Raw genomic sequence first — 20,540 nt, 5'->3', positions numbered from 1 at the left:
AGCACCTCCTTCTTGTCCAGAAAACGTTATTTTGCAAAGATGCATATAAAAGAAATCAAATATGCTTTCCAGAGTAAATCAGATAACTCAGACAATTTTTTCATCCTATGATTTTTAAGGTCTACCCAGAGTTAAATGCTAAAGTGATTTTTTTTTTTTATCCACTGAAGTACAACAGTTTGATGCTGCTATTTTCTGAAGTTAAAAAGGAAGTAAATACATAGTAGTTCTTTATTTTATGCATCTTTTGCCCATGTTGTTTGTAAAAGCCAGAAAAAAATCACCATCTAAAACTAGGGATTTTTAGAGTGTCATTTTTTTTCTCGATTTAGAAAGGCAGACGTGCTAAAGAGTAAGTCTGCTCTATTAGTAGTGAATAATCCACAATAACAATGAAAAGACTAACCACTTCTTTCTTCCCAATGTCACAGAAAAGTTGGTTACAAAGAATCTCTGTAGGTCATCTCATCCAGTCTCACACTTAAAGCAGGATTACTGTCAACAGTAGATCAGACCAACCACGGCACTACCTAGTGAAATCTTAATCTCAAAGGAATGATATTTCACAACTCTGAGCAATGAGCTCCAGCATTACTCCACCCGCCTGGTGTCTTTCTTTTTTCTTCTCAAACTGAAATTGAAATATGCGAAACCATTACTTGTGGCCTTTGGTCTTTTTTGCATTACTTGATACCTCTGACCAAAGTTTCTTTTCATCATCTTTGCCACTGAGTAGTTGTAAGGCATTTCTAGACTGACCGTTACTCTCTTCTTCACAGCATTAAACAAGCCCCATCTCTTTCAACATCTCTGTAACTTCCATGTGATTTACAATTCTGAGAATCTGTTGAACTCTTTCCTGTTTATCCATGTCCTTCTTGAAGTAGAAAAGCAGGAATTAGTCAGTCTTCAACAACATAACTTGTCTTTCCCTGCTGGCCGTTTCTCAATGTAGCTCGGTATCCATGGAAGAGAGAGTTCACTTCTGGCCCATGTCTAGCCCGGCATCTGCTGCAACCTCCAGGATATTTTCAGTGCAGTTGCAATTCAGGTATTTGTTGCACAGCACATATTAGTGTGCATTGCTGTTCCACCCCAGCTGTAGAACTTCAGACTTCTTACTGAACTTCATGAGGTCAATATGGACCAGTCCTCGAGCTTTATCATGATCTGTCTGGAATACAGTTCTGCCATTCATCATGTTAACTCCACCTTAATTTATCATTCACAAATTTGCTGATGGTGCACTCTTTGTCAGAATCTAGGTCACTGATGAAGATATTCAACAGACGCCCAATGAATTCTGAGTGCTCTGCTTATTATTTCCTGCCTGACAGATGTCAAATGACAATCACTACCCTTTGAGTCTACTGGCTCGGTCAGTTCCCAGCCCAAACCCATCTTTTAATGCAGCTTTCAAATGAGAATTCTGTGAGAGATCGTGTCAAAAGTCTTACCAAAGTTTGCTGTTGCATGCATGTTGTTCATACTGTGCTGAGAGAAAGCTGAAGAGCAAGCCAGCAGCACATAATCCAGGAGACGTCCAAAAAGCTACCAAGAAGGACTCCAAAGCTCTCCAAATCATACTTTCTTTCCAGCTTCAGATTAACTGAATACATTTCCTCAGCATTTCCTCACATTTAAAGGAAAGGCTGCTGGAGGAGTTTTAAAATATGTTCCCTGTATTCTGCAGCTTTGATCTGCCTAGAGAAGAGGAGTGTCATGGCCTGGAATACCTTTGCAGCCACTCCCCAAGGCAGCTAATAGTACAGAAGTATTGCCATGCACCCCACAATAGATCTGATACACATTGTGTCAGTTATGGCATTGTCCTTTCAAGCCAGCTGTATTTTCACCCAACAAAGAGCCATTCCTGCTTGAGGGAGCCCCCTACACTGTGACACTGGTTGGTACAGGACAGTCATTGCATACAGCAATCCTCATCCATACAACTTGCCACTTACTCAGAAAAGGCAGTCAGTCTGGTCAAGAACATGATTTGCTTTTGATAAATTTCTTCCTGGTCCCTTCAGTGCCTCGCAAAGATGATGATGATGTACTTAAGCTTTTTCTATATTGTCTGCCATTACATTCTCATCCCAGTCAGTTTTGCCCTCCATCAAATTTTACCTTCATTTTTTAAATGAGCACACCTGCAGAATTACTTTCTGTTATTCTTTATGACCATTGTAAAACTTAGCTCAAACTCATCAGCTTTCTGATTTCATCACTATGCAGGCAAGGAAAGCTTGTCTATATCCCAGAAGCTCTTTGCTCAGCCTAGGAAGCCTTATGCTGAATTCTTTGTCTTCCTGCCAAACAGGATGGTTTCTTCCTTAGTTCTCAGTAAGTTTTATTTAGAAATCATCAATTTTTCATGGGCTGTATATCTCTGTGGCTGGATCCCAAGCAATATTGCTTAGCAGTTTTCCAAAAAGATGAAGAAGACAGTTCTGCTGAAGACTCCAGTCATAACTTGCTGGCTGCCTTTTCAGACTTCCTTTGAATCATGAAATCAACCAACTTATGATCCCAGCTACTATCACATTTTAGACCAATTCTCCCCTCTTCATGAGAAGCAAGTCAAGCAGAGAATTATGCTTCTTTATTCCACCAAGGATCATTAGGAAATTGTCAGCAAACACAATCAAGGAATATCCCAAACTGCCTGCACAACACTTCAGTCTTACCAGAAACTATTATATTTTTGTACTACACAGGTAAATACCACATTCTATTAACCTGAAATGTTGCTATTTTATTTCAAGTTCAAAATGCAACAATTAAAAAAAAAAACAACAGTGGAAAGCAATGCTTCCATTCCCCAGTGAATTTAAAATGAATTCAACAACAACAAAAAAGTAGAAGAAAATTACGCCCTTCACTGACAGCATTCTGGGCTAATCCATACACAACTTACAAAAGCCCAGTAATTTAAAAATGACATTCAGTTTCATTAAAACTTATGGCTGAAGATGATTTGGTACTTTTCTGCGCTTTGCGCTCACATTAAATAATTCAATTAAAACCAACTAAGTAAAGGATATACTGCATTTTTTTCAGATGCAAATTATTAGGCCAAAAGGATACAATTTTTATCACCAGAAACACATATTTTTTTGGACCAAAAAAAAAAAAAAAATCAGCTAAAAAAAAATTCAGAACATGAATAAAATATATTAAAAAAAAAAATCCAACGAAAAGGAAAAGCAAAAGAAAGTGGACAAATTATGGTAAATGTTCAACTATTTCGTCTTTACCAATAGATTAATTACAGCAAGTAAGTTTAGTGAAAGCTTGTCATCAGCTTTATCATACGTACAATGAGATTGCAAATGTCTCTTATATTGAAATTACTGTTCCAAATATTTTTAGCTGGCACAAATGAAAATCTGCCAGAAGTGTTGCCATACTATGATTGCATGGGTAATAAATTTCCTTATGTGATCACCATGTAAATTACCCCTGAGAACCTATTATAGTAAGAACCAGGTAGTTTTAATAGATAGCACTGCAGTAGTTGGCAATCATCTTAATTATAAAAAATTATGTGAAGAAACCTAATTATAAATGTTTCAATCAAGGGATCTATAGGGTTTAGTAGAATTATCAATATGATAATTAACTTCCCAAAAGATTTTAAGTCTTTTTTAAAATGGTCAGCAACAAAGACTTTCGAAATACCTTCCCATTTTAAAGGCACATTCGTCAGCAAATCCCAAGGTATTGCATAGGGAGAGTGCAATCTCTACTCCCTGTTTATAGCTATGAAGATTGCAATGGGTATTATGTGGCATTTTCAATAGTTAAACACTTGAATTGATATGCAATAATCAGCTACACAGACATTATTTAAAAAATAACTGCCTCAGCCTCATTCAAGGCTCATTTTGAAGGTCACAGTTTCTCGGTCATAGAAGTTAGAGAAGAAACCTGGTCTCCTGGCTCTTGTTCAGGTATCTTTCAGAGCATCTGATTTGTGTTCAGTGAGGAAATCAAGCAGTGACATTTTTCTTAAAATACATCACAGTATTCATTTTGTCTTTGTGCTTTTGTATCCTGAGCATTGGTGTAGCACATAAACTATTCTCACTTATACATTTAAGTTCATTATAGTCTCTTCTGTAGCTGAAATGAGGTCTTGTTTAGAACTATGAGATCTGTATTTGATTTGCTCTGTTGCATTTTAGTGTCTCCTCATATTATTCAATGTCTTTATTTCTGCCAGTGTCACCTGCCTGCCACGGAACTGACACACGTGCAGCCAGCCTCTCCTGTCTGGAATTCTAGACAGGAAGAATAGTGGAGAGGAATATTCATAATATATCCTGTTTTGCTAAGCATCGTTTTTTTTTTCCCCAAAAACCCACAAAATGAAGGTGGCTGGTGTGAATGCCTCAGTGAAAATTGTTTTACTGTCAGGGCTTAAAACAAAAAAGTTAACTTGTATAATAAAAAAATAAATGGAATAGGAAGACATCTGTCTTCCAAAGCAGACCAAAAAGGCACACTAATTAATTACAATATATATCTTAAATGCTTGTTAGAGAAGGTCTGCTCTCTGCTGGATGCCTGTCTAACTAATGGACTGTCATTGTCTTTTCTTACACTGTATCTCCTTCTTCCTCTCTCCCTTTTTCTTTTTAGTAGAAACAATTAAAAAGTTAAAATCAGCTACAAGGAACAGAAACAAAGGACTTCTAATGATAATTATCCATCACCTTACAGTTTTTGTAGCTGTTTAAATGATCCTTTCATTTTGAGGACAGCTTTTCTCTTTTTTTAGATTTACTTCCTCTATTGCCTGTGATTTTTTGCTTTTGTTTTTTAAACCCTTCTTTCAAGATTGCATTTTTTTGCTGCTTTTAAACTTAATGAACAGTCAATCTTAGTGGCACTGATGTCTCATTACAGAAGTAAGCCTTCATCATTGTAACCCAGATACTATATTAGTATTCCCAGATATAGACATTTTAGGAATTATGAGGTCAATACTCAGGCAAAGCCTTGATTGACAATTTAATGAAACCAAAGTTTTAAGTCTTAAGTGAAAAATGTAACTTCTTGGAATACTTTGGAGAAAAATCATTCTAACAGAAAGTCTCACGTTTCTTGAATAAATTGAATAAAAGCAATGTTGTTTTTGCATCCTCAATCAAAACGAAGCAGAAGTTCTTTTACCCAACAGGGAAGCAAGGTGTGGTTTCCATAAATTTATGACCTGATTAAAAACTCCATCATGATTAACTCTGAATCTGTCTGATCCAACAAGCTAAGCAGCTTGAGATCTTAATCGTATGCAATAAGAAATAAGGAAGGCAAATTAGCAAATTATGAAGCGAATGCATAAGAGGCTAAGATTCCTTGGTCTACACAGTAGACCAGATTACATAACCAGGAACACCCGGCCTTTTAGCTTTAAACACAATAAATTTCTAAATACTGAAGTGCAGAAAAAAAATTAAATTTGCCATTTCCTTTGGTACTTGACATTATGATGAAGGCTTATTTCACAAACCTAACAATGTTGTCTTCTAAGTGAATGGTAGTGCTCATTAAAAAAAAACAACAAGAGGTCTTATTAGTGACACAACACAAGACTCAAAAGAACTCTTCCAACGTTTTCCTCTGTGTCTTTTCTAGCTGGAAATCAAGTAAATACATAAAATTCCGCTAACTTGTTAAAAAAAGAAAGAAAGAAAGAAAGAAAGAAAAGAAGGATTAGGAGCAATTTCCAATGGTCATTTTGCTGATAATCAAAGAATTCCTTTCATAACATAATCAAGTGCCACACCATAGAGTTTCCTTTTAACTTCCTTTCCTTTTAACTTCCACAGAAAGTTGTTTCATAATGTGATTTTCTATTATTTAGGAGGAGACTTTTTTTTTGGTTTCACACCTCAATTTATTCACAGCTATTTACAGACAAAAAATTGTTTACTTTTTCTTTCTTTCATCATACTGTTTACTCTCCATGGTATTTGTCTTTCAGAGTGTGCAGAGCCACTACAGACTATTTCAGCTTGCTTTCAGAGAACTAAACAAGCGGGCTGTTCAGAGAGTACTCTCACAGACAGGTACAAACACATGTACCATCACTCCACCCATACCTGCAGTGAGCTAGATGAGTCACCAATCCCGAGATCTCCCAGCTGCACCAGTAAAGAACTATCACAGTTAATTCTTAAGAACCAGAGTGCTCTTCTCAGTGCTAACACTGCTTTAATGTTGCCGTGTTGTTTAGGAACTAGTGCAGGACTGCACCAAGGAAACATGAACTTCAGGTCATGCATTTATGAGATCTTCCCCTTAGTTCCTCTGTAACTGTAGCAGTTTTAATTCATCTACCCTTGAACATGGGTGAAAACAGCTACATCTTATATGCCATGGGAGATGCACTAAGTTCATAATCATGGTTTACCTATGTTCATTATAATTGCCATGAAAGCAAACAAAAAAAAGAAAAGCATCTGACCTGGTGTAGTCATCCTCCACAAGCATGTGCTTTGGAATGGGTGAGTATCTTCCAGGTGAGATAGGGGCCAGAGACGCCTTGTACTCTAAAGTGCCGTTGTTTCCAGAAGAGAGTATATGATTTTCCATTGGTGGAGAATAAGCTGTTGTAAGAATAAGCATTTCTAGTTAGCCACTGTTGATAATAGCAAGTAATAATAACAATAATGTGGCTCATTTTGCAGGAATTGATCCTTCAGAGGGTTCTGAATAAGAAAGAATAGATTGAGAGACTGCAAACAAATAATTTCTTTGATCAGAACAGACTGGAAGAAGGAAATGTATATAGGACAGAACAAGATTAAGAACACACATCATTTTGGCTCCCATACATAGAAGTGGGAATAAAACACTAAGAATTAAATGCAGGATGAGATTAGGAATTTTATGGTTAACAAGAATTACTTATGGTGGAGATTTAAATTTGTGATTTACTAAAGGTTCAGCATTTCCTAATATAATTGAAATTTCAATACCAATACAGATGATATTATTTACATGATAAATTTGTATATAAAATAGAAATATGATACAAATCACATACAAATTAATGAAAAATTTTGATAATTACATGATTGTGTATGGCTCTATCTTGCATATTTGGATTTTGTTATTTGCTTGCTTTTTGCAGTTCTCAAGTTACTAGCAACAGCTGTAATCAAATATATAGTTAACATAATTAGAAAAGGAGATGACAAGTAGGAAAAACAAAGATGAGCTACAACTAATCTCATTAAAAGAAGTCCTTCTAGTCTTACTTTAAGTCTTTCTTTCAGACATTCAGTTACAGAATGCTTCAAAGCAAAATATCTCTACAGGGACAGGCCATTACTGATTCTGAAATACTCTGAACATGTGGATATAATGAAAAGTTCCCCATGGATAAATGAATCTCTATGCACCAACAGCCTGGGATGGGCTACTGCAAATCTTTTCAACCTTTGCTCCCTCTCTGGAACTGTGTCTGTCTTCTCATACCCTGCTGATCTATAATCTGACATAATAAACACACCCTTTTAGAACACCCAAATTATTATTTTAGGAAGTATTATAGAGCAGGAGATTGGATGGAGACATTTAGTTGTTTTACTTGTTGTGCTTTGTTAAGATCCAGACCAAACTACTACTGAACAACCATAATTGCCATCTGTTGTAACATTTGCTAAGTAAATAGTTATCCTCAGCACAGTTGAATATACCACCTGATGTGCACGTTACAAAACCTTCCCTGTTATTTTTATGGAGCAGTTTGAATAAGGAGGATTACGGATATTATCTTTCCCCTTGACTACTTCATTTCACAGTAGCAATGCTCTGCAAATGAGCGGAGAAAATTAATATCTGGCTTTTATTGAGAAAATCTACCTTTCCCAGCTGCTGGCTTCCTGGCCACAAGTGCTCCTAGTGTTATTGGCAGAAGCTCAAAACTTGTACATATCAGTTGCTAAAGCTCTTTTCAAAAATTAAACTACCACACAGTTGTTAGGAGGAGCAGCTAGTCCCTGCTGGTTGGTAGTAGAATCCAAGGCAATCAGTTTTTAGTGAACAATTAAATGAAGGAAGAATTCAGTAACAATATGGATAGACTGACACTGTAAGTATAGGGAGCTGCAACTGAAACATTAAGATTATATTTATGAATGAGAAGGGAATGCGAATGTCTCAGTGTGGGAACATCAAGAAGACTGCCAGAAGGAGGCCTAAAAGAACTGAACCTAAATTCAGCAATAGGTTATCAAAACCCAAAATAACTAGGGGCAACTTCCCAGGAGAGCCTACAACCAATCTAAAGGAAAAATTTGAATTATTAAGACATAATAGCAAGAGATAAAGATCAGATAGGAGTATTGCACGCTTGGACTGGAAGACATAGGAAAAGTGAGTAAATCCAGAGATAGAAGATTCTAATCACTGTTATCTCCTTACAGCTACAAAAAACATATTGTCTAGGAGGTATGCCTTAAGAGGGTGTGTACTGATAGGGATTCACAGAAGCCCACCCTTGCACTTGGTCATCTCAGGGAATCCTGACAAGCTCACATTTCTTTCTACTGGACACCACATGCCAGTGTAGATGATTTTCAGTGCATAGATATCACATGTAGAGTAAAAACAGGTTGTTTTAAAATAGAATAGTCTATATCTCCAATAAAATTCTTCACTGGGCTTTACTAATAACTAAACGACTAAGAGAACTTCATACAACTGAAAACATTTAATGCAGTGACAAAGTCTTCAGTAAAGGAGCATTTGTTGAACATATATAAAGTTAACGGACAGACTGACGATGCAAAGTGGAACAGGAAGCTAGGAAGTGGATATACACGGGAAAAAAGGCAGATTTATGCAGATAGAGAAGTGATTTTTCATTCTGAAATGAAAAATGCCTAAATATGCCTTTCATGCCTAAATATTTCAGGCAAATATCCATTCATTTTTCTCAAGCTTTGCACTAAGTTTGTTTGGATATTTTGCTGTTTATACTGATTTTTCATTGGACAGAGGATGCCTGTCTACAAATCCAATCACATTTCCAAATACACTTACATGTATTTTTTACTGTAATTGTCACAAGAGTAACAGATTAATCTGATCACTTGGACAATGGCTTATTTGAGTCTGCACAGCAATACATTATCTACACTTCTACTTTTGCTGCAAATATACTTCAGTTGAGCTGCAGTATTTACAGTATTTCGTAAGCATAGTACACATAAGTAGCAGTAAACGTTTCATTTTTTGTAGTCCTCCAAGCTGTTTCATAACCTTTAATAGGATACATTAAACAAGCTATGAAAAAACCACAATCATCTGATGAACTGATCTCTTACAGAAAATGAAATGCAACAGTCACTTACAGTGAGTAATGTCTGGTGGGCCATAAGGATCGGTCATGTAAATGGTGGTGGGCTTTCCAACTTTTAGATACACTACATCTGATGTGTTCTTCAGTATCGCTACTGCCTCTTCATGGGTAACTTCTTCTAAACTATAATTGTTTACCTTAAAGGAGAAATCAGACAGGTGAGTTAGGACAAAATAATGACACTGTCTTGCAGTTTTCCCAGTGTTAGAAAAACTCAAGGAGCACTGAAGATTATCGTAATAGTATTACAGCAGAATAGAAAATAAAGTTTTCTTAGCACATATATATTCAAATACTGATGTAGTCTTTTTGATAGTACCACAGAAACATAATGGGTTTAGATGGTCTTGTTAGGAGTTAAGTCCTTTGTGATTCTGCTGCCAGTATCAGCATTAGCATAAAACTATATTTTGAAATAATTTAATAACATCACATCATTTATAGAAACTGCCTATATTATTTGACCTACCAAGCCCATCTGTCCAAAACTATCACACAGAATACATAGCTAGGACCACTAATATACTTAAGACCTCAAAATCTTTTCATCCATAACATTGGCAATTGAAATAATATGAGAGAAAGTAATATAAAAGAAGGAGGGGATTTCTATGAGGTGCAGGAAATGAAAAAAAAAAAAAAAAAAAGAAAGCAGTTAATCAGTTTTCTGGAAACACAGGAGAAAGATGCTGAAAAAAAAAGAGGATGAAGTACTGGTTCTGTGCTCTGTCCAAGAAGAATAATGCTCAATGATAAGAGGACAGGATTACAGATTAGAGAGGGATGGAGGCAGTAAGTCTTGACTATTTATGCTTTACTGCCAGAAAAAGGAAATTCAAAGCAAAGTGTCAGAAGCGGTTTATTGTAGAAGGGTATACAAATTATTCACATGTAAACCCACTACATCTACTCATGTCAACAATAGGTGTGCTCCTATGAACAGAATACTAAATGATCCCTGTACCAGAAAGTATACAACCTGAATAAAGTAGTCACAGGACAGAGAAAAGAGGTAAAGAATAATGTAGATACAGCTTTCAGATGTCTGGTGTAAGGCAGAAGAAAAGGCTACATTCCAAGGTGAATATTAAACATGAAACATTTGACGGTGATTTAAAGCACCATCCTTCAACTTTTACAGTTATTACAAGGATTCCTTGTAAACTTTATGCATGATGGCAGAAGAAGCTCCTCAACTACAGTGTGACAAAGTACAGCACTAAATCACATAAGGCAATATACTTTCTAGGGAATTTATTTTCAGTAAATTATAGGAAACTTGGCCGTTACACCAAGGTACTGGCAAAGGTATTAACTGGTAATTGGTAACTGGAAAGAAATCCAGTTTTTATGAAGCATTGGAGGACTGTTCATATTCAGATGATATCAACAGCAATAGAAAATGACTGCTCTCAGATATTATTGCTAAATGCAAGGATTCTGTTTAAATTTTGATCCTTGCATAATTCTGAGACTTGCTTTTAAGGTTGATTGAAACAGGCAGTGACAGGCTTATTATAACAACTTGACATGAAGAGCAATGATACAATCTAATGCTCACAAGAGAGCTCCTGACACTATACGCTGTATTTTGGCAGGTCTTCTTTTCAAATAGAAGTATGATCCCTACCTTCTATAAATTTATCTTTTTTTTTTTTTTAATTTCAGTAACAGCATTAACATACATATGCACTTTTAATAAATATATTTTAAATACTAGACTAGTAGGAAGCAGAAGTGACTGAAAAATAGCCTCTCTTACTGCTGTATTTCAAAACCATCTCTAATATTGAAAATTCACACTTCTGTTAATACCATTATGTAGTTATTCTTTACCATCCCTCCTTCCCTCAATGTCTGTATTTTACTACTGAATCACAGACAGAATGAGTTTGGAAGGGACCTCTATGTCCATCTGGTCCAGTCCCTGTGCTTGCAGGGACACTCCAAGCAGGGTGCCCAGCACCACGTCCAGGTGGCTTTGGAAGACCTCCAAGAAGGAGTCTCTATAAAGCCTCTGAGCAACCTGTTGGGTTTCATCCTAAATCGACTACCACTATACTTCTGTTTAAATAAACGATGTTCTTAGTGAAAACAAAACAAAACTATACTAAACTAATAGAACCCTACATAAAATGTCATAGCACTGCATAAACAAAGAAATCTGGAAAGCAGTTTCTGCAAACAGGAGGAATGATATAAGGAGGCATGTTGATATAACAGGAAAATAACAAGAGAAATAAATAATACAGGATAAAGGAAATTAAAATACTTAGAAGTTCAATCAAAGAAGTGATGGGAGAAATAAGTACAAAATGTTGCCAAAGAGAAATAAAGACTGGTTTGGTTTTTTTTTCTTTTTTTCTATTTTTCTTTTTCTCTCCTGAATGGCATAATGAAGGCAATGAAGTGTAAACACAAGCAACAATTATTTGGAAGTTTTCCTAGATTAATATTGGAAAATAAAGGCATTAAGCAGCAGCTGAAGGGAAAAGCTTAAAATTCCCCAAAAGGCTGTACAGACACTTTAAAAAATAATTTCATTCACAAGAGCATAAGCTGATAGCTGAATAAGATCTCTTGAGGAATAAGTCTGTCTTAATTCATTTTCTTTTTTTTTAAAGGGAAACTGTTCCTCTCCTGTATGTATTCAGAATAAGAAGACTGATTCACGCAACGAATGAGACAATGAGGTGATCTTCAACTTGTCAGTGGTAATGTTTGCTTTAGTGTAATATTCCACTTTGGGTTCAGAAAGTGGGTTTTCTGGAGCAAATCCTGAGTGAATGCTGGCCAGCAAATACAGCTTGGCAGCTGTAAATCTAGAAATACTGATGACCTTTTTTAAAACTCACCATGATTTAAACACCTGTGAAAACAATGGTTTTTCAATCACAGAATCATTGAATTAAGGGGGTTCGAATGGACTGCAAGAGACTGTCAAGATCAATCCCTCTGCTAAAGCAGGTACTCTACAATAGATCACACAGACTGGTTCAGCCAAGTCTAGAATACCTCCATAGAGACCTCACAACCAGTTGGTTTTTGCTGCTTTTTGGAGCAACGCTGGAAGGTCACTGGAGTGGCACTGGCTATTCTCCAGTCTTCAGGCACGTCACCCATCCACCAAAAGTGGTTCAGTAATCACCTCTGCCAGATCCCTCAGCACATGTTGAGTGCACCAAAGCTGAAGCCCAATCATTTGTTCTAAGGAGGTAAATCTGCTTGGGTTAACTAATTATGTATAACTCCAAGGACTCCTAAAATAGTTACTTAACTGCTGGAATCTGAACAGAAAGCAACTGGCATGCACAGCTGTCGCAACACAAAATGAAGAGCATCTTGATCGTCTTTGTGAATCAGGGGATTACAACTAGACAGTGATGTATGGAGCGGAATGTAGGCTCCATTGCATTGGAAATGATGGTGGCAACGTTGGAATATCACAGAGTTTGCACTGGGTGGATGCTGACTAAGCTGAAGGCTCAAAATTCCTGTCGGGACAGAGAAGTAGACAACTTTTCTCTTGCAACATGTTAACACCAGGGCCCCATTCCACTTAAAAGGCTATGGAGCAAACTGTGGCTGAACTGTCCTACCATGCCCACTACATAGTCTAGACTTGGCACCTTCTGACTTCCATCTGTTCTTGCTGATGAAAGATGGACTATGTGGGCAACGTTTTCCTGCAATGATGCCGTCATAACAGCTGTGAAACAGTGAGTCAGCTTCGCTGGTGCAGATTTTTATGACTGCGGCCTGCAGGCTCTTGTTTATTGCTGACAAAAACGCACTGCTAATGGTGGTTTTGTAGCTGAAAAATTGCTCTACCAAATAATGTTATTGTTGTTTTTGTATCTCTGGTAGTTTACATGGAAATAATTAGGAGGCATTCCTTTCAGAGTAACCTACATATATTGAGTCATCATTTGTCAATCACTCTTACACTGATTTTGTTTAAAAAAAAAATGCTTTGTATGCAATGAAATGGTATGAGGATGACTTAGATGTGTAGGAATGATCACACAGTGAGTATTCTGGGGAGGAATTAACTCGGGAGCTTATAGCTATGGTTCCATCCTAAAACCGATTATAGCAAATCTACCTTTGAATGCTAGATAAAGTATTGTAAGTCTAATATCAACATCAGTGTAAAGTTAGTTCAGAGCCCACTGTTGCATCAGAATGGATATAGCCACTGAATCCTCTGAGCTGGTTCAGTACTAATCATTCTTCATCTCACACAATTACATTTATTCTGATGTGCTTCCTTTCTCCTAGCCAGCAAGTACAACCAACAGATCAGGTACTGTCTTTTCACACTGCTCTACCTTAGTTTTAACTGGGTAATGTCTGTACTTCATCAGTCTTCCTGAATGAAAAATGTGTGCACCAGGACTGATCTGCAATAACAGAGGGTGTGGATAAAGTGGCATCTACTCTGCATGTGTTTTAAGGATTTACTTTGGGTTATACGTAGTTGGGCTCTACAGACTGAACGCCTGTTAGCAGCTGTAAAGCAGTGCTAATTGGGAATGCTTTTACTGGATTTTTACATCCTCTAGTGTAGTTTCTTTTAAAAAAAATCACATTTGTCTCCTCAAAGATCACCCCCACAAGACAGTGAAAATCACTTAAAAAATCTGTTCTGAAACAAATGCTAATGTAGATGCACCTAAAATTTAAATGATATACTCTGACTACTTTAACACAAATGATTTTGCAGCTATGTGTGATCTGACAGAAAGTGGTATGGAATCTTGCAAGGCACAGTTTGACAGCTGTAAATAGCAACCCACCACAGCCTTGAGAAACCACCCAATGGTATTTTGTCAGCACAGAATGGGCTTGGAAGCAAACATGAACATCTGGAAAAAGAAAGCAGCTCCTTTTTTTTCTTTATGGTTTTAGGAAGAAAACAGAATCAAATTAAATCTTGTGGTGTGTGAGTAACATCATTTCTTATAAATGTACACATCCCTAGAATGTCTGATTTCTTTGACTGCACATGCTAAAAGGCAACAGGCTAGCAGATATGGCCCAAACAGTCCAGGCTTTGGGGAGCAGTAGATTTGAAGAGTTAATAGAATACAAGACAGCAGTAGCATAAATTCTGTTGGTTTAGAGTTTTCCCTGAAAAATACTTTGCTTCTAACTATCAGTGTTTTGTATTAGTAATAAACAGTTTTATAGTGACTTCTCATTTATCCATTCCGCAGGCAAGCAATTCCAAGGTGAGATGATAACATCAGATAAAAGAAAGTAATTACAGCTCTGGGGATAACTAGCAGCAACCTCCAGTGCTTACAGTCATGAAGATGGAGCTAAGCTTCTCAGAGTGGCATGTGGTAACAGGGAAGACAAGAAGCCTATGTATAAACAAGCAGTTAGAGGGAACAAGTTGCCCAGAGAGGCTGTGCAAAATCTATCTTCGGATGTTTTCAAGACCCAATTCTTACCAACCTTGCATGATTGTAGAGCTGAATCTGCTTGTGTTGGAGGTTGGACTAGAGAGCTTCTTTTAACCTGAATTGTACTAGACTATGATGATACATGATTCCACGTTGCTTCTGTCCAGTGCCAAGAGAATGCAGCCTTGTGGAGACACCCAGCACAGCCATATTCTCACTGCAGGCATTACTATAGATACGACTACCAGTCTACAATAGGTAGAAGTTTCCTACTAGATGTGTCTCCAGAGCAGAGCTCTGGTCTGTTCATTTTACATATACCTATCAAATCCACCAAGTTCAGTTTTTGGCTGGAGTACTCTTAAGCATCTTCCAATAATTTTCCTACTGGTTACCTCAGAATTATCCCACACTGGAGAATTTCTATGTGGAAGTGCTTAGAATAATAGGACAGAAGTGCCACAGAAATGTAACTGCACAGATATGCCCTTGTATAGATTTCAAAATAATTACAATGCTCAATATTTACATAATACATTTTGTGAATGCTTAACACACTATTCGCAATCTGCGTTTAATAACTGTAGGGATATCAAACTGTGAAATGCTCAGGTGGCATCTCATTGTTTTACATTTCAATATTAGTTTTGATTTTGCAGCATCTCTTTTATTACATCTTAAATTTTAATGAATTTTATTTGCGTGTTCTTTGGAATCTGAAAGCATTTTACTCAGACTTATCAGAACACAGATACAAAAAAGAAACAACCATTCCAGCAGCTGCTGGCAATTCTGTAAGACTAACACACTATAGCAGATTTTACAGAGAAATGATGGAAAAAACAAAGATTGAGGAAGCATGCACTGGTGAGAAAAAAAAAAAAAACCACCAAAACAACCAACAATAAAATGTTGAAGTATAATAAACAAGGAATCAACGAAGCAGCCACAGACCATACAGGTGATAATAGCAATATTGCATTGATCAAAGCAGTAAGACTGATGAAAGAAAGCAATGAATTCTTTCTTTTCACAAAGGTACATGACGTAAACGGCATGAACTGACAGATACTACCCAAGGCAGAAGAGAGAAAATATTGAAAGTATTCAGGAAAATAAGAAAAACCTCAAGCTATAAAGAAATTAAGGTGTCTTGTTGGAGAGAATCAGAAAACATAGCTCTTCATCTCCATGAAAATGTAAGGGTTAAATTATACAAAGAACAAATTGCTATTTGGAATTTCTTAAGCAACAATGAAAAGCTTGGTCTGGAAGTATATGGGTAGTGGAGAGCAATATTATGATTTTTTTTGTTCCCTCATTTCACACAGAAATGATAAAAGGAGATAATTGTAAGTAGTGAACTGGTCACCAAAAGAAAAGTGGCATGAAGATGTGACATCAAACATAGTGACAATGACTTCTGGTCATTTTCAGAGGTCAGATGCAGGAGAAAGAATGAAGTTCTACGTAGTGATGTATAACTTTTTTCTAATGTGATGTATTACTATTTTTCTACTGAAATTCCAGTTAATTAAGTGATGCTGAGAGAGAGAATGAAGAGGTTTTTGTGTCTGTGTTGTGTAGATGTTGTGTAGATATTATTTATTTCTTTAGGTAAGTGGGAAAAAAATTATAATAAGGTAACACCAATTTGCAAATAACATAAAAATTGAGAAAAAAATTCTCATTGCAGAAAAAAAAAAGCAACAGCTGAAGGCAAGTAGATTTTCTACAAAGTGGAAAATAACAAAATACGATGTAACTTTGTCAAATACAAATACACATTTCTATAGAAAAACAAGCCAAAACATCACTAAGTGCAGGGACTTGAAATTCAGTGTGCTGAGAACTTGCAAAGAAGAAATATAAAATAAATGTTAAGTTCTAGTTTCATTTTGCTTTGAGTTTGATAACAGCATTTGATCTTTTAGTTGTTTTATCTGCCAGTGTGGGTTAATTAAAAAAGGTTAAAGTCACCAATCCAGCCACTGAGTAAGTGCCTTTTATGTTCTGTTTAATACACAGATAATGAATGGTCATCTTCACATTTGACTGGAACACAGTGTCCCTAGCCAATAAAAAAAATGCAGTTTTCTTATAGAAAAGAACATAGACATAGTTTTATGGGCAGAAAAAAGGTCACAGCAATTTTTCACTGCTTAGACATTGTATCATAAAACGGAGCTACTGCAGTGTACTTTTTTTTTCATCGCAATGATTTAAAACCTATTTCTGTACCTGCTGAAATATTTGCAAATGCGTTGACATGAATACAACCTGACATAGATCAACTTCTGCTGATTCACCAGAGTAAGTGTTTCTCCCTTAAGGAGTATTAAACAAACTCTGAGAGTGTGAAATACCAAGAGAGAACAATGTAAGTACTTCAAATACTAGGAACAATTTCCGCAAGCGAGATCCATCAGAGAAAGAACACTTCAAGAAAAGCATATCTTTTATAACACCTACATGGAGCATCTATATGAAGCATTCATACATACACTGAAGTACAGGTAGCAGTCATCTGATGGTGGCTACAAAAGAGAGTTTTGTTGCATCTTTCTACTTTCTTACAATGATCAGTAGAATGAGTTGCGTTGTAATGAAGCCCTTACTGTAGAAGCTCTGTGGTGAATTTTGACTAGCTGCTGATGTGTATGATGCATTTATTCTCCTCTTAGTTAAATGACACTCACAGTAATAAAATCTATTGCCTTTTCTTCACAAAATGTTGGTTTTCCAGTATAATGTTGTGGTTTTTTTTAACTGTTGTCTCAGAAATAAAGAATGGGAAAAAATGAAGATAACAGAAATACAACAGTTATTAGAGAAGCTGTAATGGTTACTTCCAGTACCACGTATAGTAAATAAAAGAACCTGTATGAAACAACTTTCATCCATATAAAATGCAATTTAAATTTGTCACACTTACCATAAGAAGTCTATCTCCAACCTGTAACCTCCCATCTTTTTGTGCAGCTCCTCCTTCAATAATCTTGGTGACATAAATGCTATTGTCCCCAGGAATGTGTTGGTTTCCCACTCCTCCTGCAATACTGAAACCCAGACCTAGAGAAGAAAGGGGAAAATATGCATTAGCAGTGCAAGAAATAACACTAAAGAGAGAGTTCTAGGGTAGCACGTTTAATCTACTGTACATTTGCAATATTTTTTTTACAGAAACACAAATAAAACAATGGTTATTTGATGGATCAGTACATCTTCACTTTTCCTGGAAGGTAAGGGATGCAAATGAATTACTGAAACTATTTTTAATGTACAATTATAGGATGGCAGATATGAAAAGAATCGAACTAATAATGATTCTATCCCAATACCTTGTGCTCAGTAGGGGCCAGTAAAACCTCAAGCTTGGATGTTATTTTGATAAATGTAAGTAAAAAAGACATTGCAACTTATCACAACAAAATGAAAGGTATTCTTGTCCACAGAACCTGAAAAATACTGAGAGGCTTACTGTAGATATTATAAGTTTCTGTAGTGCCACACTGAAAATGAAAATGAAAGATAAATGGTGCACATATTTGAATTTAATTATGCTTTGCATGTTTTTCTAGGACACAAATATCTTTGGTTGTGGATATATAAAAAAGTGAGAGTCATTTGTGCACATATAATTTTCTCTCTGTGATCTGTGAAATTCCCAGTAATGGAGACTCTAACAGCCAAAATTTGGAGGAATGTCTACAAGCTGGTATGAATCAGAAAAAGTACATAGAACATCAGTAGATGTAAGAGCTTTTCATGCTTTTCCCATCTTCTGACACACTACATAAAAGACAAATCACTGCTCTCACTTATAATAACATTTTTATCTCTCAATCAGAGAAAAGGCAGAAATCACTGTATTCTATTTCCATAAAAAGTCTACTCCATCAGATTATTTTTTATAGATCATAGATCTAATGGGAACTTCTACCTGAACAAATAAGCTGTTACTGACAATAACCTGCTTAGATTATTGCTTCAACCAGGCATCTCACTTTTAGCTGCACAGAAAAATAGTAGCTAAATAGAGAATAATTACTAATTTTATCTATGAAATACATGATGCTTAGTCAATCTTACAGCAAACATAGTAGTAATAGCTTCAGCCTGAGCAGAGAAAATACAACAGGAAAAAATGAACTGCATGGAATTTGGCATTTTATCACAAATCCAGCAGCTGACTGCTTGTGCCCTAAATTTAAGTGAGGGTTTATTTAATACACACGGATTTCTTTAGCAGCTGTATGGATACAGAGATAAGACTTTTGGAGTCAATTAAATCTTTTTGATACATTATGTTTTTTTCTCATATTATTTTTTTTCATCGCCATTTATAGTTTAAAAGAGATGAGGTCAGATAACATAATGGACTCTTAATGGATACCATCAAAACAGTAAATTACAAAAAGAAACCACTGAAATTATATCTCAAATTGAAATACCGCTTACTTAATTAAGATGGCTATTAACAATACACATAAAGTTAATTCAGAAATATGAGATAATTAAAATAAAGCTTTATTTAATTTCCAGCTAATGCTGGTGATGACTGTTACTATTTGTTTCTACTTCTGGGACAGCTACAAGGATGAAAAGACTGTGGTTTCTACTACATGGATGAATTTGCTCATTACCCTGTTGAGTGCTTTTGAAGAAACAAAAAGACATTCTAAGAAAACACCAAGAATTAAAATTCCCTTTAAAACTTTAGTTGTGGGCTAGGAACAGTGATCAAATAGTGTTCCTTGGTGACATAATTATCATCATTTTGAAAAAAAAAAACCAACAAAATGCACATTTCCAGTAAAATGAAGCTCTGAGAGAGGAGATGAATGGGCTAGACTGCAGCTGCAGAACTTCCTTCAGCTCCACTGCTCACCTAAGGCACAGCTGTGGGAAGATTAGCTTCAATCTTCTCCTTTATTATAACTGTAAAGGGCAAGATCATTTCTGGCTATATAGCTATGATGTATTTTATGCAGATGGTTTCCTAACTCAGCCTGGTCCTGTTGTAGTGTAATAGAAGTAAAGACCAAAGCTTCCATTTTCTGCAGCGCTGAAAGGAAAGGCAGTGTTTGCTGTTTGCATGGTTATATCACAGTTGACATATGAAACTGCAAAAAAATAAAAATAAATTGTAACATGCTATGCCATTATAAAAGTGAAGTTTACAATGATGAAAGCCACACTCTGCTTCTCTCATGGACATAAAATATAATTGTGTTACAATGCATGGGGCTATATATTGTTTGTAAGCTGGGTGTGCCTTTGGGATCCACATAACTGGCTGAGAGTATGAAGAAGCATAAAAGAGCAGAACAAGGCATGAGGAATTACTGTAGGGAGAAAAGTGAGGGTGGGCTGGACAGAACTGAAGAAGAGAGTTTCTGTGGCTTTCCCACCTAATAACAATCTAGGTCCATCATATGTGCATGCTTTAAAAGACTGTTTCTTAGGAAGAATGGGGAATGGAATCTTGGCAACACTTAGTTTTACTGGAATTATTTTTGTCAACTGCTAGGACATTAGGAAAGTATACTGCAATAAAATTTTGGGGTACGTTTCCAAATGATCTGTACAAATGATATCAATCAACTATGCTCATCATTTATGCCAATCATCTGTGCTACCTTTCTAAACAATGGGAATTCATTAAAGGCTTTTAGAGCATGATTCATCCGATCTCTTCAGAGAACTGACAGAGACAAGATGAATCACAGTCAAGTTCTGAAAGGCTG

The 20,540-nt window shown here is 36.1% G+C and overlaps 1 protein-coding gene across 5 annotated transcripts in view; it reads right to left on the bottom strand.

The window, feature by feature from the left end:
* The window catches only part of DLG2 (discs large MAGUK scaffold protein 2), a gene marked incomplete at both ends in the record, with an annotated part of 740,481 nt that overhangs the window by 272,912 nt on the left and 447,029 nt on the right, over window positions 1-20,540 (bottom strand). For all 5 annotated transcript variants that reach the window (XM_079537732.1, XM_079537733.1, XM_079537734.1 and 2 more), the window contains 3 exons: window positions 6,476-6,617; window positions 9,372-9,516; window positions 17,726-17,862. In XM_079537732.1, coding sequence (XP_079393858.1) covers window positions 6,476-6,617; window positions 9,372-9,516; window positions 17,726-17,862 — 424 coding nt within the window. The remainder of the gene's footprint in view (window positions 1-6,475; window positions 6,618-9,371; window positions 9,517-17,725; window positions 17,863-20,540) is intronic.

This window comes from Tetrao urogallus, assembly GCF_951394365.1.
Source record: "Tetrao urogallus genome assembly, chromosome: 1".
NCBI classification, from domain to species: domain Eukaryota; kingdom Metazoa; phylum Chordata; class Aves; order Galliformes; family Phasianidae; genus Tetrao; species Tetrao urogallus.
This window is presented reverse-complemented; position numbering and strand designations above follow the sequence as displayed.